Raw genomic sequence first — 27,425 nt, forward strand, 5'->3', positions numbered from 1 at the left:
CCGGTTTCCTCCCACTTTCTGTAGAGCTTTGTAAGCTAATTAGCTTGGTAAAGTTGTAAATCGTCACCGGTGCATAGGGTATATTTAGTGCGTGGGATCGCTGGTCGGCGTGGACTTGGTGGGCTGAAGAGCCTGTTTCCACGCTGTATCTCTAAACTAAACACACCTTCTACTCTCCTAGAGTATGTCTCACTGCAGTATCGAGTTCTTAGTATCTGACTAAAACATTATCACCTCATATGGACCTAGAATTTAGAATGATTCCTTTTCTTCTTTGTAGGTTGATCTTTATCTGTCTTTAACTGTCCTCATTGATCTGACGATCATTTTCCTTTAAAATTGTTGTTTTGAATTGATCTATGCTCTCATTATTCACAAATATCAACGTTGACTTTGAATGGAACTTCTACCACTGTGCCCAGATTTATCATTAAGGTTATAGTTCTCATGAATGTACTTAACCTTCCATACCTTCAATTACCAATTTTATCCAGTCAACACAAGTAAATTTTCTTTTTACTGCCCTATTTTCATGTCAGAAAAATGCTTGCATATTTGTTCTCTTTGAAACTTAAGGTGAGCAGGAGAGTGACGTGTGCCTGGAACCTGCTGCCAGGAATGGTGGTGGCAACAGTTTTGATAGTGGCATTTAAGAGGCTTTTGGATCGGCACATGGAAATGGAAGCCGATGGATCATGTTCAAGCAGATGCGATTAGTTCATCATGTTCGACGCAGACATTGTGAGTCAAGAGATCCTTTCCTGTGCTGTAGTGTTCTATGTTCCATAAACTCCAACCTTCCAGCAGTAAAAAGAATTAAAAAAATATATTTTGGTTCTTCTATTCAATCCAAAAGATTTAGTTTTCCTTTAAGAATGTGATCTGTGCTCAATTTGTAACCAATATTGCAAACCTGACCATTCTGCTTTTAATCCCTTCTCCGTTCAAAACGTTAAGTACAGAGGAAATCGGTAATCCCCGTTTCAAACAAGGAAGGTGAGGTGAGTAGCACAGCAGTACTCACACGATCTTGCTCTTTATTGGCATCACTTCTAAGTAAAGATAAGCCCAATGGTCCTGGACGTACCCAGGTAATACCAAGTCCACAGCTTGATGGATTAGCTCTGAAAACCAGTCGTTATTGGGCTTGCCTTTTTTCCTCATTTAACAGTCTAGCTTTTTCATTAATGCCATTTAACATGCAAATTGTCATATTTTCTATTGGCTGAGTGAGGCCAGTGTTGTTTTCAGAATTTTTTTAAGTAGAAGAGAATATTACAATTAAATTGTAAATAAATATTTACTATTTATTTGGGTCCCTTACCCATGTCAATCCGAATTCTAAATTGCATATCAACAAATATCTCTTTCGTTCCCTTACATTAGGTCAGTAATGACTGGCAAAACTGATTAGTTGAAGAACTAGTGTGAAATAAATAGTAATGTACAAGAATCAGGGCTAATGTCCTTTGCAATTTTCCAATATTGGTTTAAATAAAATCCCACAATCAATACAGAGTCTCCATTCTGTTTATTAAGGGATTACATAAATATCAACAGACTTATTAGTGGTATTTGGTCTAAAATGACACAGAAACAGTTCAGGAACGTCCGCAATTCACAATAGCATAGAATTCAGAGAATATAACATGTCATTTCAAAATCCCTGTAAATTCACTGTAAAAACAAAAGTACAAAATAAATAAATGTTACATCGTAGGACTGTGTTTAAAAAAGGTACAAAAGGCAAGTTTCTGTTTGGTATTTTGAATGTGACTCCCCAATGGACAAATCAAAAATTTCATTTAATTGTTCTGGGGTAGAAATATTATACATCCTCAAAAATAAGACTCATTTTAAAGCAACATTGACAGAAAGTTTTAAATATTTTGATGAATTACATAGTTCCAGTGTTGAAAGTCTGCTTTACTTTCTTTGCAAAGATAGAACCTTAATGTTATAAAAAGAAAAGGTGCATTTTTAAAAAATATATATATAATTCTGGTCTTTATTATGGCACCAAATGAAATTGCATTGGAGCTTTTGAAAAGCACAAGATGATTTGCTGTTTGTCATTATTCTTGGCAACAATTATATGAAATGGCAGAAAATATAATTTGGTTAGTATAAAGGCAATATATATGGCACACAGAAAAGTGAAGGGTTATAGCTACTGAGCTAAGGCAGTGTGAAAGCTCACAACAATGGGACATGAGGCAAGTTAGATCTTTACCTTAAAATACTGACTTTAAAAGTAACCAAACATTCTGCATTTGTATATAGTCACAATAACATTATAGCATTGGGCCGTGTGCATTTTTTCTTAGAAGGAGTGCAATAAAGAAGATAAAAATTGATGGGGCATTTCAAACTTTAAAAAGATAGCTGGAAATTTGAAGAAAAAACAGAAATGCAGGGACTACTCAGCAGGTAAGGTAACAGTTTTGGAGACAGTAACAGAATTAATGTTTGGGTAACCATTTTCCTCCATGGATGCTGAGCATCCCAGTTGTTTTTATTATTATGGGTTTGTGAAAATTATGGGTTTATCAAAATCCATAGGAACAGCATAGAAAGAATAGTTAACTCCCATTCATCCGAATTGATTTCAATGTTTGACAAACTGCTGCAAAACCAGTTTATTAATTCTTATACCAATTGGACGTGACTAAAATATTCAGAGGTCTGGGCACCAAAATATTATAAGAGGACTGCACAATGCATACCACCTCCCAAATGTTTTTCTTTTGGTTGCATTTACCAATTGAATGTTAAAATCATACGACTTCACAGACTGAACCAGACCTCAGTTTGTATCTCTATTAGGAGTTCGTTTCAAAGGACAGTTGCTACTGCAAGTCTCCTATAGTGTGGCACATTTTCAGAGGATTTTAATCTCGTTGGTGATGAAAAATAGCTTTTCATGGCGGTGAAAAAGCCACGATAATCTCAAAACACACATTTGCTTTCATTATGCACTTATTTTCATCTAAATGTAAATTTAACTGCAATTAATTTAGGTATGTACTATTTTAATACTATTTCGTTCATGTCTAGAAAATGCTACTGATGTTTAATGTGATTGTATGACATTTTCTCATGAAGTTGAATGCATACTTTAGGAGTTTGTGGGCACAGTACAAACAACATTGTCCATAAATCCATAAAATCAAAGTCTGCTTCCAGCAATCATAACCATTGCTGACAAAAACATCTTTTGCCCCAAAGTATGGGATTTACTGAATTTACTGTGATTCTGTTTCCAAAACAGAATTACTTTGTTTACAAAATTGATTTTGTAAGTGATTTTTGAGGAAAAGAAAACTCCACTGAGCACCAAGTTCATCTGTTTAAAAATACTGACAATTCTGTAAATACTTTTTTACTGCACTGACCCCTTTTCTGGGGAATTTGCCAAGCAAGTCTAGTGAGGCGATATGGGTGGGGCTGAGGAACAAGAGAGGGATGATCACCTTGTTGGGGGTGTACTACAGACCCCCGAATAGTCAACGGGAATTAGAAGAACAAATGTGCCGGGAGATTGCAGACAGTTGCAGGTTAAATAAGGTTGTTGTAGTAGGGGATTTTAACTTTCCCAATATAGACTGGGAAAATCATAGCGTGAAGGGTTTAGATGGGGTGCAATTCCTCAAAAGTGTTCAGGAGAGTTTTCTTAAGCAATATGTAGAGGCCCCCACATGTGAGAGAGCAACGCTGGATCTAGTATTGGGAAATTGGGAAGGGCAAGTTAATGAAGTGTTTGTGGAGGAGGCTTTTGGGTCCAGTGACCAAAGTTCGATTAGTTTTAAGATAGTTATGGATAGGGATGGAAAGGGTCCACGTGTTAAAATGCTCAACTGGGGATGGCCAACTTTGAGGGTATGAGAGAATGTGTCACTCAAGTTGACTGGAGCAGGTTATTTGAGGGGAAAGGAACATCGGCCAAGTGGGATGTTTTTAAAAGTGTGCTGACGAAAGCTCAGGATGGGTACGTCCCCGTTAGAGTGAAGGGCAAAGCAGGAAAACTTAAGGAAGCTTGGCTGACGAGGGAAATTGAGACGTTAGTCAAAAATAAGAAGGATGCATGGGACAGGTATAGGCAGCTGGGATCAAGTGCATCCCTGGAGGAGTTTTGGGAACAAAGGAATAAACTAAAAAAGGAAATCAGAAGGGGAAAAAGGGGCCAGGAGATAGCTCTGCGGGGAGCATTAAGGACAATCCCAAAAGGATTTTATAAATATATAAGGGGGAAAAGAGTAACTAGAGAGAGAGTGGGACCCAGGAATTAAAGCGGTCACCTCTGTGTGGAGCCACAGGAGATTGGCGAGGTCCTAAATGAGTATTTCTCCTCTGAATTTACTGAGAAAGACAGTAGGACGGAGGAAATTGGAGCAGTCACTGGAAGTGTCTTGCGAGCAGTCAGGGTTACTGTCGAAGAAGTACTGAAGGTACTGTCGTGTTTGAAGGTAGACAAATCTCCAGGGCCTGACCAGATATATCGGAGGACATTGCGGGAAACTAGAGAGGAAACTGCAGGAGCCCTGGTTGAAATTTACGAGTCGTCCTTAAATACAGGAGAGGTGCCGGAAGACTGGAGGGTGGCAAATGTTGTGCCTCTTTTCAAGAAAGGCTGCAGGGAAAATGCTGGGAACTATAGGCCGGCAAGCTTAACATCTGTAGTTGGTACAATACTGGGGACTATTCTGAGGGATAGGTTATACAGGCATTTGGATGGGCAAGGGCTGATTAGGGATAGTCAGCATGGTTTTGTATGTGGGAAGCCGTGTCTCACAAATCTGATTGATTTTTTTGAAGACGTGACCAAAAAGGTTGATGAGGGCAGAGCTGTAGGTATTGTGTACATGGACTTCAGTAAAGCATTCGACAAGATTCCGCATGGTAGGCTGCTCTGGAAGGTTAGATCGCATGGGATCCAAGGAGAAATAACTGAATGGAGAGCAAATTGGCTCCATGGAAAGAAGCAGAGGGTGATGGCGAAAGGTTGTTTCTCAGACTGGAGGCCTGTGACTAGTGTTGTGCCTCAGGGTTCGGTGCTGGGCCTGTTACTGTTTGTCATCTACATCAATGATTTGGATGAGAACATGGAGGGCAAGATTAGCAAGTTTGCTGATGATACAAAAGTGAGTGGTTTTGAAGATAGTGAAGATGGTTGTGAAACATTGCACCAGGATCTGGATCGATTGGCTAGGTGGGCAGAGGAATGGTTGATGGAATTTAATACAGAAAAGTGTGAGGTGTTGCATTTTGGGACGTCGAACAAGGGCAGGACCTACACAGTAAATGGTAAGCCTCTGGGTACTGTTGTAGAGCAGAGGGATCTAGGACTACAGGTGCATGGTTCCTTAAAGATCGAGTTGCAGATAGATAAGGTGGTCAAAAAAGCTTTTGTTACTTTGGCCTTCATCAGTCAGAGTATTGAGTATAGAAATTCGGAGGTCATGTTGCAGTTGTATAAGACATTGGTGAGACCACATTTAGAATATTGTGTTCAGTTCTGGGCACCATGTTATAGGATATTGTCAAGCTTGAAAGGGTTCAGAAAAGATTTACGAGGATGTTGCCAGGACTAGATGGTGTGAGCTATAGGGAGAGGTTGAGTAGGCTGGGTCTCTATTCCATAGAGCGCAGAAGGATGAGGGGGGGATCTTATAGAGGTGTACAAAATCATGAGAGGAATAGATCGGGTAGATGCACAGAGTCTCTTGCCCAGAGTGGGGGAATTGAGGACCAGAGGACATAGGTTCAAGGTAAAGGGGAAAAGATTTAATAGGAATCCGAGGGGTAACTTTTTCCACACATAGGGTGGTGGGTGTATGGAACAAGTTGCCAAAGGAGGTAGTTGAGGCTAGGACTATCCCATTGTTAAAGAAACAGTTAGACAGGTACATGGATAGGACAGGTTTGGAGGGATATGGACCAAGCGCAGGCAAGTGGGACTAATGTAGCTGGGACATTTTTTCGCCGGTGTGGGCAAGTTGGGCCGAAGGGCCTGTTTCCACACTGTATCACTCTATGACATTAATTTTTCATGTGCAAAGCTAAGTTTGCCTTGGAAACAGTGCAATGAAGGCAATTAAATATTTACCAAGTGGAAGTATTGGGGTATAAATGTAAACTTCACTCTTTTTAAAACAAAAGCCCTTATATTGGATTAGTTAATAAATTTCAAATAATATCAGTAGCTGTTAAATAACAATGTTAAAAAAAATCAATAAATGCTGCACAAAGTACTCAAAATATACATAGTACAGCTTATTTAGATTCTATTCAGTAATTCCACAGAATCTGAAACCATAAAATTCCTATATATCGTACTGATGTTTACAAGACCGGTTTAGTTTTAAAACAATTGTAAATCACATTATTTTTCACAAGTTCCAAAATTCTCAAAGACCAATATTGCCGAAACACATAATTCAAACTGAAAGATACATCACCAATTTATACTTGTAAACATATTTGAAAAATAGAACAACAGAAATTTTAAACTGGCAGATTTGGAAGAATCACAAATGGTCCCATGATTTACAGTCCAGCTTTTCAAAGCATTCTGTATGTGGCTGTATGACAGTACAGAGTTCAGTTTTATAGTTCAGTGAGTGAGATTTTCAGAAGCGATACAGGTAACTAACTATCCTGTTCTCATGTCCAAACACCATAAGGGACAAAATATCTTTTGCAAAATAATCATGCAAAACAACACATTATTAATGAAGCATACAGGACCAAGAGGAGCTAAGTTATCATTGTTACACAAATGAATCTTTATTTCAGTAATATTTTCTGAAATATAGATTCTATAGAACTATGTGGTAGGAGTTCTGAAATTTGACAGCAGTTTTCAATATGGCCAGAGCAAAGAAGAGATAAATTTTGAAAACTGCATTTGAAATTACCCTTAAAGAACTGTATCAGGCAATGAATGTGCGGTAAATGGATTACGATTTGAAAAATAACAGCTTCCTTATTATCCATGGCCAGAGCTGATGCCTTTATGACGGCTGCAAAGATTCATATTGAAATAAAGCTTTGGTGGGACAGGATGTGATCTTTTCTATTAATCTCCAGCTAACTTACTCGTCTTAAGCCATACGCAAGTTAGTGCTGCCTTAACCACAAATAATGGTTTTGGAAATCTGTGTAAACTAAAGCAGCCGAAACATGCGTCCCATCTGCAACAATGTGGTAAGTACAATTTAAATAATTAAATGTTATATATCCTTTCATTAAAACATTGTTGCCGAGTGGTGTTTGTTTTAATTCGCAAAAAAAGGCAACAGACATACAACTGTTGACCCACTGCATAATTTGCAACTCCCAATAATTATCGAGGTCAACAACTGCAGTTTTAATTTGGACTATTTTAGAACAGTTCCAAATTAGGAAACATTGCATTGCTCAAAGCAAGCTTTCTATAATTCTTTTAAATAATTCATTATTAGCAATCATTAATTCATATTCTTAGAAAACAGGAAAGGCAGTTACTCAAAAGGTTAACATTCAGCAGTGATACATAGATAGCAAAACAATATTGTCACTATTAAAGATTGGCCAAATGCCCAGTTTTGCTTACAAATGTTCAACTATTTTAAGTTTAGCTGGCTGCAAGGTACATTTGTAAGCAGTAAGATCAAAGATATCAAAACTGAAAGAAATGAAAAAACAACTTTAACATTTGTTTAGAAGCCATAGGGACCTCGCACAGTTCAGAATTTCAGGATGCTGAGGTACATCATGGAAGGGTTTTCTTAATATTTGTATCATCTGGAACATCACAAATTATATGCAATGGTAATCAATCACAACATGAGATTACTGCAACGCCCTTTTGCTGGGGTCTCTGATTTCGATAAGCAATCAAATTATTTTTGTGCTTTTTATAACAACGTGGGTCTAAATATCCTGATCCAGGAATATTTTTCCTGTTAGAATGTTGTAAATTCTACAACATCAATTAAAAATAGATCAGCTTGTACTTAGTTCCACAGAAAATCTCTCTATTGCATTAGAGATTGCAATCCACACGAATGCATCAAAATCTCCCATGCTTTACTTACATTTTACAAGGAGATGAAGTTCATTGTGAAAATATTTTGCAATTATCTCATTTTTAATGGATTACAAAGGTCTTTCTCCGTAATGTACTTTACCATTATTTACAGGCCAGAATAACATGAAATAAATGATTATAAACTGTGAATAAAAGATATGCTGGTGCAATATAAAATGTTTACATAATTTTAATTACAGTATGTGGGAGGAAAATTGTTATTTCCTGATCTTTTTGTTTCACTTCTTGAAAACTGAATTTTCTATAGTCTGCATTTACTCTGTGCCATTACATTGCCTTCTTGATACCCAAGAGTTCTTTGTGTATATCACTGAAATTTGGTCTGTTTTCTGGTTTGTATTCCCAACATTTCAGCATTAAGCTGTAGACGTCCTCTGGACACTTCTGCGGTGCTGACATCCTGAAACCTGAGCAAATTATAAGGTATATTTTAAAATTTGCGATGCTTTTGGCACTTCCTAGTAGTGTTTCAAAGACAACGCAAACATTGCAATTTTGGAGGGGGGGGGGAGCGGGGACAGCTCTCTTTCATCTTTAATGCCAGGATGGACACCCTTCCCCTTTCCAAAGAGCGTTTGTTCATGTGAAATAGAGGGCAGTGTTGGGGCGATGTTGGCTGTCCAATAATTAGCAAGTGGGAATTAAATGAGGCAACTTGCGCATATGTTTAATTTAGAAATATCTATCCATAAACTATTTTTGAGTGATATGAATCTGTTTGAGGGAATGAATAAAAAAGTATTACTGATGTTCATTTACTACAAATCAAGCCAGAATTTTTCTAAATTTAAGGGACGAAATCTTTAAATAATGTATCATCACCAGTCTGAAGCACTAAATATGCAATGTAGGACTTGGATAAATCAACACGAGACAAGGAAATGCAGATGCTGATTTACAAAAAAAGCCACAAGGTGCTGGAGTAAGTTAGTGGGTCAGTCAGCATCTCTGGAGAACATGGATAGTGATGGTTTGAGTCTGGACCCTTCTTCAGACTGATTATAGTAAGGGGGAGAAAGTTGGAAGAGAGGTTGGGGTGGGAAAAGGCCTGGCTAGTGATGGGTGAATACAGGTGAGGGGGGTTTTGTTTGGTCGAAGGTTGGACAAAGGCCAGTGATGAAAATAAGAAAGGAAGAGAGATAAGAGACATGAAATGGGAAGCCAGAGGAAAGGATATAGGTGGAAGGAGAAATGGGTGCGCAACGAGGAGGGTCACAGGGAAGGGGAGGAGCGGGGAGAGGGGGGTGTTTAAGATTAGTTACCCAAAATTGAAGAATTCAATGCTCATACTATTGAGTTATAAGCTACCCAAACAGAATATAAGGTGCAATTCCTCCAGTTTGCATGTGGCCTCACTCTGGCAATGGAGGCCCTAGACAGGAAGGCATGTATGGGAATGGGAAGTGGATTTTCAGGGTGAGATTGCTCCTTGGCTCACTCTTCAATTCCCACCCAAATCACCCCCTCCTCATCAACTACAGGAGATGTAACCTGTCCCTATACCTCCTCCTCCTCCACATCCATCCAGGGATCCCAGCAGCCCTTTCAGGAGAGGCAGAGTTTCACCGGCAATCCTTTAACTTCATCTACTGCATTTGGTGCTTCCAATGTGCCTTCCTTTACATCAGTGAGACTAAACGTAGACTAGGCGATTGTTTTTTTTCATATATGTACGAGTCATTTGTAAGCACTCAATCATAATTTCTAAATATTTATAATATTCAAAGTATATTTAACATCTGCAGGAACGACTGAATGAAACAAATTAATTAAGCCCGATTCAGTTTTAAGTAATACATCATACAAAATGTTTAGACCACAGATTTAATCGATGATAGGATATACACCTTTTATCACTCCCATATCTAGGAGCAACAGACAACGCAATTGCCTTACGGCTCCAGAGACACAGGTTCGGTCTTCACTTTGGATCTGAGGGGCAGAATTTGGACATTCTCTTCCTGACCATGGGTTTCCTTCAATACTCCAAAGATATGCCAAGCATTGTAAGTTGCCAATTAATTGTGAGTGTGTGGGGGGGGGGGGGGGGGGTTAATGGCAAAATGTAACAATGGATACCTGAGAGAGAGATAAGGGATACAAGGAAGTAATAAGAAGGGGAATGATCCCTGAGGAGATGGCATAACCCCAATTGGATTAAGTATAAATAAGATTTCAGAGCTTGGAAAGTATTTTACAGCAGCCCAAAAAAGGGGAAGAAATATATATTTTTAAACTTACATTGTACATAATTTACAGGAAAATAAAAAGAAGGAACATGGCTGGTTCAATATATTGCTTGTCATGGATTTTATGCAGAGTTGATCCCCACTATTAAAGTTTTGATGTTGATGTTCTTAATTTTACCTTTTTCAACCTGCTCTCGTGCCTGTTGATTGGTCATTCCAGGATATGGACATACGCCCAAGCTAAATGTCTCCCATAAGAGTATCCCAAAGCTCCAGACATCACTCTCTGAACTGTATCGTCCTGCAACAGAACAGCGTTTCAAATGTCTCGTCATTTATTTTGTACATTGAAAGTGTGCTTGTATTATTTTAACTTGAATAATTTTAAGTAGATACACCTGATTTTATTACAAAGGTCTAGAGATATTGGCATATGACTTTTATTTTTCGAGAAGGGATGGAAATGTGGCATGGTGATCTTTTCCCTCATAATTGCCAGCTCTTACTGGATACAATTCTTCCCTTTAATAATGTCCAATTTTGGACATCATTATGGAGAAGGTTTGCAGCAATTTAGCATTGCACCATAACAAAAGATACAAATTGCCAAAGTAACACAGCGGGTCAGGCAGTTTCTTTGGTGATGTTTCGGGTCGGGACCAATCAATCTCAAGCAGGGTCCCAACCTGAAACGTCAAGGCTCGGTGCTGGGACCGCAGCTATTTACAATATACATTAATGACTTGGATGAAGGGATTAAAAGTAACATTAGCAATTTGCAGATGACACAAAGCTGGGTGGCAGTGTGAACTGTGAGGAAGATGCTATGTTGCAGGGTGACTTGGACAGGTTGTGTGAGTGGGCATATGCACGGCAGATGCAGTTTAATGTGGATAAATGTGAGGTTATCCACGTCGGTGGTAAGAACAGGAAGGCAGATTTTTATCTGAATGGTGTCAAGTTAGGAAAAGGGGAAGTACAACGAGATCTGGGTGTCCTAGTTCATCAGTCACTGAAAGGAAGCATGCAGGTACAGCAGGCAGTGAAGAAAGCCAATGGAATGTGCACCTTCATAACAAGAAGAGTTGAGTATAGGAGCAAAGAGGTCCTTCTGCAGTTGTACAGGGCCCTAGTGAGACCACACCTGGAATATTGTGTGCAGTTTTGGTCTCCAAACTTGAGGAAGATCATTCTTGCTATTGAGGGAGTGCAGCGTAGGTTCACGAGGTTAATTCCAGGAATGGCAGGACTGTCATACGTTGAAAGACTGGAGCGACTGGGCTTGTATACTCTGGAATTTAAAAGGACGAGAAGGGATCTTATTGAAACATATAAGATTATTAAGGGATTGGATCCTCTAAAGGCAGGAAACATGTTCCTGATGTTGGGGGAGTCCTGAACCAGGGGCCACAGTTTAAGAATAAGGGGTAGGCCATTTAGAACGGAGATGAGGAAAAACTTTTTCACTCAGAGTTATGAAGCTGTGGAATTATCTGCCTCAGAAGGCAGTGGAGGCCATATCTCTGGATGCTTTCAAGAGAGAGTTAGATAGAGCTCTTAATGATAGCGGAGTCAAGGGATGTGGGGCGAGGGTAGGCACAGGGCACTGATTGTGCATGATCATGGTGAATGGCGGTGCTGGCTCGAAGGGCCAAATGGCATACTCTTGTACCTATTGTCTATTGTCTATCCATGTTCTCCAGAAATGCTGCCTGACCCGCTGTGTTACTCCAGCACTGTGTGTCCTTTTTTGTAAAACCAGTATCTGCAGTACATAATCCACACGTGTTCATGACTTTAACCAAACTGGGCTGGGTTCAGAGAACAGTGATCCTGGGCGATGTTTTCTGTTCTTAAACTGGGGTGCTGATATCAACTGAGTTACTCCGATTGAGATCAGCTAAACCACCCCAGATGTTGATAATGTAGGAGCCATTTATGCTTAATTTAGTTACTGTCATTGTATTATGGCTAATGTTTAATATTTCTAGTTTCTGTCTTTTTTGCATGCTTGTGGGTGTGATTTGATACGTAATGGGGAGTGTCCACATGGGAGGAGGCTAGCGTAGCGACAGAGATTGTGGGTCAGTTTAGTCTCGGAGGATGGAGAGAATACAGTTTTTTACCACACTCACGACTGCCACTCATGACCGTCACACTCGCGCCAGCTGCACTCACAAGGACCACACGGTAACGACTACATGATTTTTACTGTATTGTTTGAAGAAGAAACAATTGATAAGAACGAAAAGTTATGAATTACTCTTTTGATTTGTGCTACTTTAATAAAGACCAATTAATCAAGAAACAGCGTTTGGAAGATTTGTTTTTGTTATCTCAGAGTGCGGTGTGTGCATAAGGTATACCTCCATTCCATCCCCGAGCAGTAATGGCTATCGAAGTTGGACTTTGAGAAGGTATAGAAACTTCCATTACAGATAAGATCAATAATTGAATCACTGTGCTGAGTTAGCATATCTCAGTGGAGAACTGAACCATGTAGACTATTAACAGCAGAGACCAAAACCAGTCTATAGGATTCAATTCCACTCTGAGACTCTACAACTCATGTACCTAATCATTGTTGATTTCTTAGAAATCTGTTTTTTAAAAATGAACTAATTTATAGAAATAAGCAAGCTGTTGCAAATATTTGCATCTGTCTGAAGTATCATGAGCCAAACAAAGACTGCTGCACAATTTATCTTACTAATTTAAATCTCAATCACAAGACAGCACAGTGGTGCCACTGGCAGAACTGCTACCTCATATTGCCGGTGACTTGGGTTCAATCCTAAACTCGGGTTTTGTCTTTGTGGAGTTTGCATGTTCTCCCTGTGACTTCATGGGTTTCCTTCGGGTGCTCCGGTTTCCTCCCATATCCCAAAGATGTGTGGGTTTGTAGGTTAATTGGCCTCTGTAAATACCCCCTAGTGTTTAGGAAGTGGATGAGATAGTGTGATAACATAGAACTGGAGTGAATGAATGATCAATGGTCGGCGTGGTCTCAGTGGGTCGAAAGGCCTATATCCATGTTATATATATATATATATAACTGAATCTTTAAACCAAACAATTTCTTGTAAATGTAAGTAGTATTTTGCTCACTTTACAAGATTTATTTTCAGTAATCTGCTTACTATAGATCGATAGCTGGAAGGTTTTGAGATAAACAGAGATTTGATTGGCCAAAACAAAAACACTTATTCGTTATTTTCATATAAACAGGAATAGAAGGAAATTCCTCTTGTAACCTTGTCACTTCATAATATTATTAACGTTTATAACTACATTTTTTTTGTTTTGAATGATGCACTGCATAGCATGTTCAATCAATTACAGCATGAGTATAGGTAGCAGATGCCTAAGAATAAAATAAACCAATTCAGCCCTATGTACCTGATCTTTTCTTCTGCCAAGACAATTTAAATGTAATCCTCCTGTCCTACTGAACTCTACTGTTTCTATATTTATATCACAACTCTAACGTAAGAAAATTCTACAAGGCTTCACAAAAGAAGGTCTATCTTGCAGAATAGGCAGGAGACAATTAATTACATACATAAGTAAAATAGAATAAGGAGAGGCAATTTCAAATAAATGATACGGTTCTAAGATGTATGCAGCAATGGAATGTTCTAGTTATTTGTGTAGATACATTTTTGCAAGTTGGACTGATTGAAAGAATTGACAAAGGAGGTAGGATCATGGACTTATAAATAAAGAATACAAAAGCAAGGAAGCTTTTCCTCAATCTCAATTGTTAAAAAATGTTTGGTCACTACTACATCCCATTCTGGTCTGGGTGGACTAGAATGGTTCCAGCAATGAGGATAGTAATTAACAAGGATAGACTGGAGAAACTGGGATGATGCAAGAAGATCATGGCAGATTCTGAATAGGCAAATACAGGGAAGCTGTTCCCATCTGCAGATGGTGCAAGAACTAGAGATAGAGTTTCAAAGTAAAGGGCAGAAGGGGAAAGGTGAAGACATTTTTTAGGAAATAATTAATTGCAATCTAAAACAAAGGGCACTAAGGAAACCGTCAATCACAATTTTCAAATGGGATTTGGAGACGCACCTGAGGGAAAAATCATTTACAGGGTTAAAGGGAGAGAGATTGGGAAATAAATGACTGAATTATGCCATAATGAGCCAGCACAGACTCCATGGGCTGAATGAACTCTTCCTTTGCCATAATACAGTGCCCTCCATAATGTTTGGGACAAAGATCCATCATTTATTTATTTGCTTCTGTACTGCACAATTTGAGATTTGTAATAGAAAAAAATCACGTTGTCAGATTTTAATAAAGGCCATTTTTATACATTTTGGTTTCACCATGTAGAAATTACAGCAGTGTTTATACATAGTCCCCCCCCCCCATTTCAGGGCACCATGTTTGGGACACAGCAATGTCATGTAAAAATGAAAGTAATCATGTTTAATATTTTGTTGCATATCCTTTACATGCAATGACTGCTTGAATTCTGCAATTCATGGACATCACCAGTTGCTGGGTGTCTTCTCTGGTGATGCTCTGCCAGGCCTGTATTGCAGCCATCTTTATCTTATGCTTGTTTTGGGGGTTTGTCCCCTTCACTTTTCTCTTCAGCATTTAAAAGGCATGCTCAATCGGGTTCAGATCGGGTGATTGACTTCGCCACTCAAGAATTGACCATTATTCAGCTTTGGAAAACTCCTTTGTTGCTTTAGCAGTATGTTTGGGATCATTGTCTTGCTGTAGAATGAACCGCCGGCCAATGAGTTTTGAGGCATTTGTTTGAACTTGAGCAGATAAGATGTGCCTACAAACTTCAGAATTCATTATGCTACTACCATCAGCAGTTGTATCATCAATGAAGATAAATGAGCCAGTACCTTCAGCAGCCATACATGCCCAGGCCATAACAACCCCACCACTGTGTTTCACAGATGAGATGGTATGCTTTGGATCTTGAGCAGTTCCCTCTCTCCTCCATACTTTGCTCTTACCATCACTCTGATATAAGTTAATCTTCATCTCATCTGTCCACAAGACTTTTTTCCAGAACTGTGGTTGTTCTTTTAAGTACTTCTTGGTAAACTGTAACTTGGCCATCCTATTTTTGCAGCTAACCAGTGGTTTGCATCTTGCAGTGTAGCCTCTGTATTTCTGTTCATGAAGTCTTCTGCGGACAGTGGTCATTGACAAATCCACACCTGAATCCTGAAGAGTGTTTCTAATTTGTCAGACAGGTGTTTGTGGATTTTTCGTTATTATAGAGAGAATTCTTTTGTAATCAGCTGTGGAGGTCTTTCTTGGCCTGTCAGTCCCTTTACGATTAGTAAGCTCACCAGTGCTCTCTTTCTTCTTAATGATGTTCCAAATAGTTGATTTTGGTAAGCCTAAGGTTTGGCCGATGTCTCTAACAGTTTTATTCTTGTTTCTCAGTCTCATAATGGCTTCTTTGACTTTTATTGGCACAACTTTGATCCTCATGTTGATAAACAGCAATAAAAGTTTCCAAAGGTGATGGAAAGATTGGAGAAAGGACTAAGTGCTGAGAGCTCTCTTATCCCTGCATTAAGGAAGCAATTAAACACACCTGAGCAATTACAAATGGCTGTGAAGCCATGTGTCCCAAACATTATGGTGCCCTGAAATGGGGGGACTATGTATAAACACAGCTGTAATTTGTACAAGGTGAAACCAAAATGTATAAAAATGGCCTTTAATAAAATCTGACAATGTGCACTTTAACACGTGATTTTTTTCCTATTACAAATCTCAAATTGTGGAGTACAGATGCAAATAATTAATGATGGGTCTTTGACCCAAACATTATGGAGGGCACTGTAATACAAAACTGATTACAACTTGGTGGGAATTGTACACAGTCGCACTTTTACATTTCCAAACACACTACATAAAGCCTTTACCATAATTTAACGCTTCGGGGGCTGTCCACTTGATTGGAATCTGCTTCAAGCCAGATGATGAATAAATTCCATCATCTTCCTGTCTCGACATGCCAAAATCACTGATTTTCAGTACATTACCATCACTCACAAGACAGTTTCTAGCAGCTAGATCTCTGTTGGAAATAAAAAAAAGACAAGACAATTGACTTGATAGATGTTCTAATCTGAGCTATGATGGATAAAATGTTTACAATTTCAAGTGAACTATTTATTCCTAACTTCCTTCACTTAATAGCAATGATCTCGGTCTCATAGCATAAATGTCAATTTGTTTTTCAAAGGCTGTCTATTAATGTCACATTTGGGCCATGCAGCTTTTAAAATCATTTTTCTCGATTATATCTAAACCTTTTTCAAAGATACCACTGATACCTCATGCCCTGCCCCCTTTCTCAAGTATGGAATTAAAAGATCAAATCTATTAAAAATTATTGTTCTCATCTCCTCATAAATATTTTGACAATTGTCTTCAAAGGATTACCAACTCTTATTTTGTTTCTCCTCTTATCAAAACACAACAATTTTGAACACTTCTCAGCTTTCCGTCAAATCTACTAATGAATTATTTCCTGTTGTGGCTACCTCCAAGAAGGTAAATTTAACCCTTCATTGAACCTGACCACAAATTCTACCCGGCATGTCAGGAGACCAGAGGATCTTTAAAAAAAAAAATCTCCCAAATTGTAAAATGAGAAAACTGCAAGAAACATCTTGCTTGTTCACAAACTAGGTTGACCCAAGGACACAACTAACATGTTATGTTTTCTCCACAAAGTGTCTGCAGTAACACTACAGAATTTCCTTATGTGGTGATGAGTCCAGCATAACTATTTTGTGTTGAAATTGGTTGACACAGGTTTAACTGGGTTAATAGGAAAGAACAATTAAGGGGAGGGGAGATGATGTTGACCAACTGTGCAATTAGCGGCAAGCCTGGGCAACTTGCAAAGAAATTGTGGACAGGTCCGATCAACTGGTACAAATGAGGGGAACTAATTATCGAGACACGAGGAATTGCAGGTACTGGTTTACAAAAAAAAAGACACAAAGTGTTCGGGTACAGTGTGAAAGGCAGCATCTCTGGAGAACATGGATAGGTGATATTTCGGTCGGGTCCCTTCAGAATGAATATAATGGGCTGGGGAGAAAGCTCGAAGATAGAAGGGGCAGGACAAAATCTGGAGAGTGATAGGTGGATTCAGGCGAGGGAAGTTTTTGATAGTAGATGGATGGACAAAGGCCAAATATGAAAAGAGAAAAGGTGTGAGATACGGATAGAAGAGGTGCAAATTGTGAAGCCAGAGGAAGGAATATGTGGAAGGGGAAAAAATGGGTGCAAGTCCAGGTGGGACAAAGGGAAGATGGGGGAAAGGAAAGGGAAAAAGGGGGCTGTTTGTCAGTTAGTTACTTAAAATTGGAGAAATAAATGCTCATACCATTAGATTGTAAGATAACTAAGCGGAATATGAGGTGCTGTCATTGCTGTTTGCACATGGTCTCACTCTGGCAATGAAGGAGGCCCAGGACAGAAAGTTCAGTATTGGAACGGGAGGAGATGTTAAAAAGCTTAGCAACTGGGAGATCAAGCAGCCTTGGTGGGCCGAGCGCATGTGTTTAGCGAAACCCTATCCCTCCTCCCTCGCATCCATCCAGGGACCATAGCAGTCATTCTAGGTGAGACAGAGGTTCACATGCATCTTCTCTAACCTCACCCTACTGTATTTGCAGTTCCTGATAAGGCCTTCTTTACATTGGCAAGACCAAGCAAAGACTTGGTAACCGTTTTGCCGAACTTGCACTCGGTCCTAACGGTATGAACATTGAATGAGTCAATTTTAGGTAACTAACCTACAAACTGCCCCTCTTTTTTTCCTACCACCATTCTCTCCCGCCCCCCCCCCCCCCCCATGTCCCACCTGGACTCGCACCTATTTCTCCCTTCCCTCCCCTTCCACCTATATTCCTTCCTCTAGCTTCACAATTTGTACTTCTAACGTTGTCTCACCTCTTTTGTCTTTTCATCTCTGACCTTTGTCCAACTATCTGCCTAACAAAACCTCCCTCACCTGTATCCTCCTTCCACTTGGCAGGCTTTGTCCTGCCCCATCTCTCTTCCAGCTTTCTTAAGTTTTGGTTAAGAATTAAAAACCGCATCTATATACTAAAACTCTCATTTGTTTGTTCCTGAACTACATCCAAAACGGTACACGATAGAGCATCAATTTTAGGCCCACCTTACTCACTGTCGTCCCTTTGGTGCTAATGAAAGAAGTTTCATTGAAATCGGTGTTATATTTAAGTTATTCAGATTTTAAAGTTTAAATCTATTTCCTAGGGAGGAAGGGGGGTGGGAAGGGGGTGGAGGGAGGGAGGGGGAGGTTGGAGGATAAGGGGGGGGTTGAGGGGGATGGAGTGGGGAGGATGGGAAGGGGGGAAGGGAGGGGGAGGCGGGAGGCGGGGAGAGGAAAGGGTGCTGCACCAATGCAGGAGAGGTTCGGCCCAACGGGTCCACTTGGTCTAGTAAGACTGTTAAAATACAAAAACTACAATGTTGCTAAGTAGTTCATTAACGTTTATAGCATTTAAAAATCATATAATCACTATTAATTTGTAGCGTAATATCTTATGCTATTCTTTGTATTCATATTATTTTATATTATGTGAGTCGTTACTTTGTTTCGATAAAAACATTTTTGAAACAAGTTGTGCTGCTCTAAGTTGTGACTTGTTTATACCACTTAGATGTGTTCAAGCTATATAAAGGCAACTGGAATCAGGAAAGGCTAGCTATACCTCTTAAAACCAAGAAGGAGGTATCAATGATCAATATACATAATACATCAGATTCATTGTGTGTGTTTTAAGTTGTTTCATGTCTTCAATAAACCACAATAAATTATTAGGCTGGTGACTAATGCAAACTTAATTGTAGCTGGTGACTTTTTTCTGAGACTCAAATGTATAATGCTATTAGGATGCAGATCAATATTAAAATATTGACATTCAGCCTGTGGTTGTTGAATGAACCAGAATCTTTTAGACAATAGACAATAGACAATAGGTGCAGGAGTAGGCCATTCAGCCCTTCGAGCCAGCACCGCCATTCAATGCGATCATGGCTGATCACTCTCAATCAGTACCCCGTTCCTGCCTTCTCCCCATACCCCCTCACTCCGCTATCCTTAAGAGCTCTATCCAGCTCTCTCTTGAAAGCATCCAACGAACTGGCCTCCACTGCCTTCTGAGGCAGAGAATTCCACACCTTCACCACTCTCTGACTGAAAAAGTTCTTCCTCATCTCTGTTCTAAATGGCCTACCCCTTATTCTTAAACTGTGGCCCCTTGTTCTGGACTCCCCCAACATTGGGAACATGTTTCCTGCCTCTAATGTGTCCAATCCCCTAATTATCTTATATGTTTCAATAAGATCCCCCCTCATCCTTCTAAATTCCAGTGTATACAAGCCCAATCGCTCCAGCCTTTCAACATACGACAGTCCCGCCATTCCGGGAATTAACCTAGTGAACCTACGCTGCACGCCCTCCATAGCAAGAATATCCTTCCTCAAATTTGGAGACCAAAACTGCACACAGTACTCCAGGTGCGGTCTCACCAGGGCCCGGTACAACTGTAGAAGGACCTCTTTGCTCCTATACTCAACTCCTCTTGTTACGAAGGCCAACATTCCGTAATTAAAAAATCTAAACTCTTTTAAAAGTGTAGTTTATTTTTAAACTCTCATATTAATAAAACTCTTCTAAAGATTTAAAATATTAACATTGATATTCTCCACATTGCGCAAGGAAGTATCAGAGAACAAAATTTAGCACTGAAGGAATAACTCTAACCCGACTGCAAAAACAAATGGAACTTTGTTTCTTTATATTTTGTTAGGAATGCATATGCAACATTTATTAATATAATTTAATTTGTAGCTCCTGATTAATGAAGAACATTGATTACAGACTATTTTGCACTAGGACGACAGGAAAGTCTAATTTTCATAACTCTGAAGATTTTGCAGAAACTGAAATGCTGGCCCAGAAAAGGCTGGGCACCACAGAATAGACTGACTTTAGATCGAATGGCTGAACAGCAAATTAAATTCATGCCAACCATTGGATAAAGCAGTTGAATGTGACAATATGAAGGGTTTGCGTTTGTTTAGAAATAAAATAAATTGCATTAAATTAATAGTAATTAAGAATTAAACGAAATGAATTATTTTATTTAAAATTAAATGTTCTCCCATTCTGCAGTGACTCAAGCAAAAGTAGCACTGAGAATGAGACCTTAATTCAGACTTTGTATTAAGTAGTGTAAGTGATTGCTTAGGTCAAAAAGACTGTCAATTAAAAAGTATGGGAATCACGGTTGATATGAGCCTTTCTCTTCATTAGTTCATAAGTATCTCTGAAAATGAAGTGCATGAGATAGTGCTAATACTGGCTCAGGTCCAGCCAGCTTTATGGACAAAAGGTCGATCATTAACACAAATAAGCACAGAGTATTAGATTATAAACTGGATTATGCACAGATGCAATGCATCTAGTTTATATTAACTTTTATACTTTCATTCTAAAGTGTCTCACAAAATGAACCAATAACTAAAATCTGATCAAATGTACTAATTTTGTCTTGAGACCTGCTTATTCAGTGATATCAGAAGATTGGATATGTTGTTATTATGCTTCTGAAGCAAGATGGCAATGTATTCCCAAAGTACAACATCTCGTATGCTAACAATTCGCTGAGGATTAATGTTGACAATTTTTTTACAAGCTTCTTTAATATACTAGCATAATTGGAACTGCCTCTACATCATTGTTTAATGGTTATGCTATGACCTAAATGCTAACGGTGGAAAAAACTTTGAAAAGAAAAAGATAATATCCAAGCAAGAAAGTACTTTAGAGTCATTATCCCTGTATATGTTACAGATGCAATGACAAATCATCATGGCTCCTAGCTGGCAAATGTAACCACACCTAGGTTGGCTAACACACAGGGATGATTCAAAGATCACATGGATACAAGTTGCTAATACGGAAGTGTGCTATCTGTTATCTATAGATAACCAATGTGATTTAAGAAGGTTGATTGCGAAAAGCAGTAACTCGATGGTACCTCTGGGCACAAAGCTATCATAATTCAGAATGTCTCACCTGTGAATGCAGTTTTTCCCTTCAAGATAAGCCATGCCAGCAGCAGCATCCAAAGACATCTTGACGAGTTGTTTCATTTTCATTTCTTCTTTCTTTTTCCTTAAAAAAGTAAGGAAATCACCACCTATACAGAAAATAAAATGCAATCATATATGACGTCCTATCAACTTAAAGAGTTCTGAGAAATAGAAATGCATGCTCTGAACTGAAATCGCTACCAATAATGCTGTAATGCTAAAGGGCACTCTAAACATAGTAAATCAATAACACTGGTTATCATTGCTTTACATCAATATTGTATACTGTCCAGTTTTTCACACCAAAACATCTTAAATTTTCATGTTCATTGCACAGGTTTTCCAGAATATATAACAACAAAAGCAGCAAATTTCTGCCTGGATAGTCATTGTGGTCACTAAATCATAAAGTCACTAAACCTACATTGTTGCAACAGATGGTTGTATTTAGCATCTGAGATTCAGTTCCATTGAAGTCAATGGGACTGAATTTGGAAGGCAGAGTACAGCTCTCAACACAGTGCAGCCAGTTGAGAGCTAAATAGTAGGCATCAAATTCTAGACAATTAGATTTTTCAAGAGTGGCTCTTTCTTTATAAAATGTGCAGATGCTTTCCAATGCTGTTGGTAGCCTGATTCAGTATTGAGTAATGAAAAATGTTCAGGTGGTCTGCAGACACTGTCATCGTGTTAAAATAATAGTTGCTAAATCTAAAGCCCTTAAAGGAAGGTAAGAAAAATGTGTACATTGATTTCAAAAGGACAAGAACCCAGAAAGGTGAAGATATTGCAAAACATTAAAAGGCAAAAGCTCGTTAATATTTTGTTTGATACCTTATCCTGCAGTGGTCCAAATGGATAGATTTTTAATAATTGCAGTGTACTTTTAAAATATATTTTAATATGTGTTAAGAGTACTCATAGAAGTCAAACATTTTATTGAACACATACATTGCAAACACTGCATTTAAGGAAAATATTTTAAATAAATTGCTGTGTGAACACTTTGAAAATACATTGACAATATCTATGGATCTTACCTTGTATAAGCTCCATAACAATGTAAATGGGCTGCCGCTGGGTACAGACACCAATTAGTTTGACAATGTTTGGATGATCATACTGTTTTAGTATCCTGTTTAAAACATTTATGCACAGAAAACTTGTTAAATAACAAAAACTGATATCCCAAAGAAAATTTTGAGCCAAATATATCAATCAATAATTGTTACAAACTGACATTTTCACAATATAAGGTATCAGATTCACATATTTGCAGTTGAGGTGGTGATTTTCAAAGCCAACTCGATAACGTGAGTCTATTGAATGTGACCTCCTTTTGGAAACATCAATGGCTCATTGGTGTAACAATGCTTTCTTTCCCAGAAGCAATGAATAAAATGTTTTGTAATTTCAGTATTTTCAACATTTAGGAAGTAGTGTTAGATTCATATCATAGGGTATCTTGCAAGTTAATGTGAGGCCACTGGAGAACTGGAAACTGGAAGAAGGTGACGTATAATAAGAGAAGAAAGTCTGCATGTTACCCATCTTCTAATAGAATCAAAGAGATCATTCTGTTAATACACCATAAATTGAAAACAATGAAGTGGAGTGAGTGGGTTAACACATGCTGAGCATTTGAGGGCACTGGGCCTGTCCTCGCTGGACTTAAGAAGGATGTGGGGGGGATCTCATTGAACCTTACCGAATAGTGAAATGACTGGATAGAATGAATGTGGAGAGGATGTTTCCAATAGTGGCAGAGTCTAGGACCAGAGGCCATAGCCTCAGAATTATACGATGTTACTTTTGGAAGGAGATGAAGAGGAATTCCATTAGTCAGAGGATCGTAAATCTGTGGAATTCATTTCCACAGGAGGTTGTGGAGGCCATCAATGGATATTTTTACGGCAAAGATAGATTCTTGATTAGTATGGGTGTCAGGGGTTATGGGGAGAGAGAGAGATCAGCCATGATTGATTGGCAGAGCAGACTTGTTGGGACGAATGGCCTAATTCTGCTCCTATCTCTTCAACTTATGAGATATATTATCTAATTTTAAATAAAAATTAAATAAAATCAACGTTTAAACAATGCTTTGTTTAAATTAAACAAAGCAATGTATTTACTGTGCCCTCCATAATATTTGGGGCATAGACCCATCATTTATTTATTTGCATCTGTACTCCACAATTTGAGATTTGTAATAGAAAAAAATCACACGTGGTTAAAGAGCACATTGTCAGATTTTACACATTTTATACATTTTGTTTCACCTTGTAGAAATGACAGCAGTGTTTATATATAGTCCCCCCCATTTCAGGGTACCATAATGTTTGGGACACAAAATGTCATGTAAATGAAAGTAGTCATGTTTAGTATTTAGTTGCATATCCTTTGCACGCAATGACTGCTTGCAGTCTGTGGTTCATGGACATCACCAGTTGCTGGGTATCTTCTCTGGTGATGCTCTGCCAGGCCTGTATTGCAGCCACCTTTAGCTTATGCTTGTTTTGGGGGCTAGTCTCCTTCAGTTTTCTCCAGTATAGCATGCTCAATTGGATTTAGTTCGGGTGATTGACTTGGCCACTCAAGAATTGACCATTTTTTAGCTTTGAAAAACTCCTTTATTGCTTTAGCAGTATGTTTGGGATCATTGTCTTGCTGTAGAATGAACCACTGGCCAATGAGTTTTGAGGCATTTGTTTGAACGAGCAGATAGGATGTGTCTCTACACTTCAGAATTCATTATGCTACTACCATCAGCAGTTGTATCATCAATGAAGATAAGTGAGCCAGTACCTTCAGCAACCATACATGCCTTAACACCCCCACCACCGTGTTTCACAAATGAGGTGGTATGCTTTGGATCTTGGGCAGTTCCTTCTCTCCACCATACTTTGCTCTTGCCATCACTCTGATATAAGTTCATCTTCATCTCATCTGTCCACAAGACCTTTTTCCAGAACTGTGGTTGCTCTTTTAAGTACTTCTTGGCAAACTGTCACCTGGCCATCCTATTTTTGCAGCCAACCAGTGGTTTGCATCTTGCAGTGTAGCCTCTGTATTTCTGTTCATGAAGTCTTCTGCGGACAGTGGTCATTGACAAATCCACACCAGACTCCTGAAGAGTGTTTCTGATCTGTCGGACAGGTGTTTGGGGATTTTTCTTTATGATAGAGAGAATTCTTCTGTCATCAGTTGTGGAGGTCTTCCGTGGCCTGCCAGTCCCTTTGCGATTAGTAAGCTCACCAGTGCTCTCTTTATTCTTAATGATGTTCCAAACAGTTGATTTTGGCAAGCCTCGGGTTTGGCTGATGTCTCGAACAGTTTTATTCTTGTTTCTTAGTCTCATAAGGGGATCTTTGACCTTCATTGGCACAACTTTGCTCCTCATGTTGATAAACAGCAATAGAAGTTTCCAAAGGTGATGGAAGGACTGGAGGAAAGACTAAGTGCTGAGAGCTCTCTTATATCTGCATTAAGGAGGCATTTAAACACACCTGATCAATTACAAACACCTGTGAAGCCATGTGTCCCAAACATTATGGTGCCCTGAAATGGAGGGACTATGTATAAACACAGCTGTAATTTCTACATGGTGAAATCAAAATGTATAAAAATACCCTTTAATAAAATCTGACAATGTGCACTTTAACCACATGTGATTTTTTCAATTACAAATATCAAATTGTGGAGTACGAGGCAAAGAAATAAATGATGGGTCTTGGGCACTGTATGTCATGGACACAGAAGCAATCACTAACTAGAAAACACATGGGAATACATGTATGATTTACCAAAAGATTTTCAATGCAGATTATGATTTGCACGTGAAACTTGATGATGGTAAAGGAAAGCAAGTCATTTATTTTTCTTCTCACAGAAATTTCAATTACCTTATTTCAATTGATATTATTTGTCAGTATAAACAGAATGGAAGGAATCACTTTCAACAAGTAAGTGCAATATATGTTTCTGTGTGCCCCAAGTACATAAAACCTACCTTGCTTCGGATAAAAACTTTATTTTTAGCTCCTGCGGCAAGTCTTCTTTGCATGTTTTTACAGCTACAGCCGTTTTATCTTTTAATGTTCCCTTGAAGACTTCTCCAAAGTTTCCCTGAAATTTATAACATCCAACTTAATCAAACATTCAAATTAAATAAATGCATCATGATAACGCAAACACGTTTTTTCTGATTGTTGCTTTCCCTGTCTAATAGACTCTTACATGCTTCTTATTAACATTTAAAATTCTCAGAGGAGATTTCTACAGGTATATTAAGTATCCATTATCAAAGTTTACAAGAGCTTTAGATAGGAACAAATTGTCTATCAAAGATTTAGTGCTAATAGTAAATCTTACTACATCCTCACCCAACTGTGTCACTCAACCCAAGGGCCTCTCGTTACACTGGTGGACTGCATGGCATCCTCAGGCAAGGGTTTAAGTGGAGGGGTCTGCTTTCTAATTAGACACAAAATGCTAGAGTAACGCAGCGGGACAGGCAGCATCTCTGGAGAGAAAGAATGGGCGAGACCCTTCTTCAGACAGAGAGTCAGGGGAGAGGGAAACATAGAGGTGTGCAAACGCAGATCAAAGGGAACTAGTTCTCCAACTAGGTTCACTGATCTCCTGATTAAATTTTACTGATTGTATGCCTAGTTGTCACCTTCCCCTCAGGGAACAATGTACCATTCTACATTTCCTTGATCAGCACCCCCTTTGATCTGTGTTTTCACACCTTCCATATCTCTCTCCCTCACCCCTGACTCTCAGACTGAAGAAGGGTCTCAACCCGAAACATCACCCATTCCTTCTCCCCTGTGTTACTCCAGCATTTTGAGTCTTTCAGTGTGAACCAGAATCTGCAGTTCCTTCCCACACTCTCCTGCTTTCTAATTAACTCTGCATGGTGCTCGGATGTGGCGACCCTGGTTAGCTCCTGGTCCCCAGAAGTGGAATATCTTATGGTGAAGTGTCGTCCGTACCTGCTGCAGGAATTCATCAGGTATTCTGACAGCAATCTCCATCCCACCTCACGCTGATGCTAAGTTTGTATTTGAGGAACTACACATCACTAATAGCCTTGAAACAAAGTACCTCAAGGCTTTGTTCATAATAGCAGGCACTTCAATTAAGCCAACCTGAAAGGCATGCTGCCAAAATAATATGAATATATTTCCAGCCCAGCCAGAGAGCCAAACACCCTCAACCACTGCTACACAACTATCAAAAAAGCGTATCGCTCCATTCTCAGACCTCACTTTGGTAAATCTGATCACCTGGCTTTGCTTCTACTTCTTGCTCCAAGCAGAAAGTAAAGTGGGAGGATTTGGTACAGAAGGTTGTGCTGTGCTGGTCTGAGGAAACAGATGAAATGCTTTGTGACTGCTTTGAGTCTGAATATGGCACTGCTGCGCAGACTTCATTGGCAAGTGTATAAAGTACTATTACCAAAGAAGAGAATATGTGTTTTCCCCAACCAGAAATCATGGATGAAACCACATGGTTCACTCTCGGTGAAGTCCAATTCTGCAGAGTGCAAGTCAAACAATCCTGAATGGTACAAGAAATGCATCTATGACTTTTGAAGCGTCATTAAGGATGCCAAGTGGGAATTCTGGATCAAGCTGGAGTCCCCAGGCAATGACAAGGAAACTCGTATATTGTGATGTAGCTTGCACATTATAACAGGTTATAAACCCAGGAATGATTAGGTGAACATATGATGAGCGTTGAACGGCACTGGGTCTATATTCACTGGAGTTTAGAAGTATGAGGGGGGGACGGGACGGACACCTAATTGAAACATACAGAATGGTGAAAGGCTGGAATAGAGTTGATGTGGAGAGGATGTTTCCACTAGTGGGAGACTCTAGGACGAGAGGTCGTAGCCTAAGAATTAAAGGACTTTCTTTTAGGAAGGAGAGGAGGAGGAATTTCTTTAGTCAGAAGGTAGTGAATCTGTGGAATTCTGCCACAAAAGG

At 39.0% G+C, this 27,425-nt stretch overlaps 1 protein-coding gene across 3 annotated transcripts in view; it reads right to left on the reverse strand.

The window, feature by feature from the left end:
- Positions 1-1,525: 1,525 nt before the first annotated feature.
- The window catches only part of fer (fer (fps/fes related) tyrosine kinase), a 119,141-nt gene continuing 93,241 nt past the window's right edge, over positions 1,526-27,425 (reverse strand). For 2 of the 3 annotated variants that reach the window (XM_078396383.1, XM_078396379.1), the window contains 6 exons: positions 25,439-25,554; positions 22,470-22,564; positions 21,413-21,536; positions 16,206-16,360; positions 10,460-10,582; positions 1,526-8,499 (listed from right to left, as the gene is read on the reverse strand). In XM_078396383.1, the coding sequence (XP_078252509.1) occupies positions 8,360-8,499; positions 10,460-10,582; positions 16,206-16,360; positions 21,413-21,536; positions 22,470-22,564; positions 25,439-25,554 (753 nt within the window). In that variant the 3' untranslated portion in view covers positions 1,526-8,359. The remainder of the gene's footprint in view (positions 8,500-10,459; positions 10,583-16,205; positions 16,361-21,412; positions 21,537-22,469; positions 22,565-25,438; positions 25,555-27,425) is intronic. The other variant, XM_078396382.1, reaches the window with a different exon arrangement.

Source organism: Rhinoraja longicauda, chromosome 3 (genome assembly GCF_053455715.1).
Source record: "Rhinoraja longicauda isolate Sanriku21f chromosome 3, sRhiLon1.1, whole genome shotgun sequence".
Lineage (NCBI taxonomy): Eukaryota > Metazoa > Chordata > Chondrichthyes > Rajiformes > Arhynchobatidae > Rhinoraja > Rhinoraja longicauda.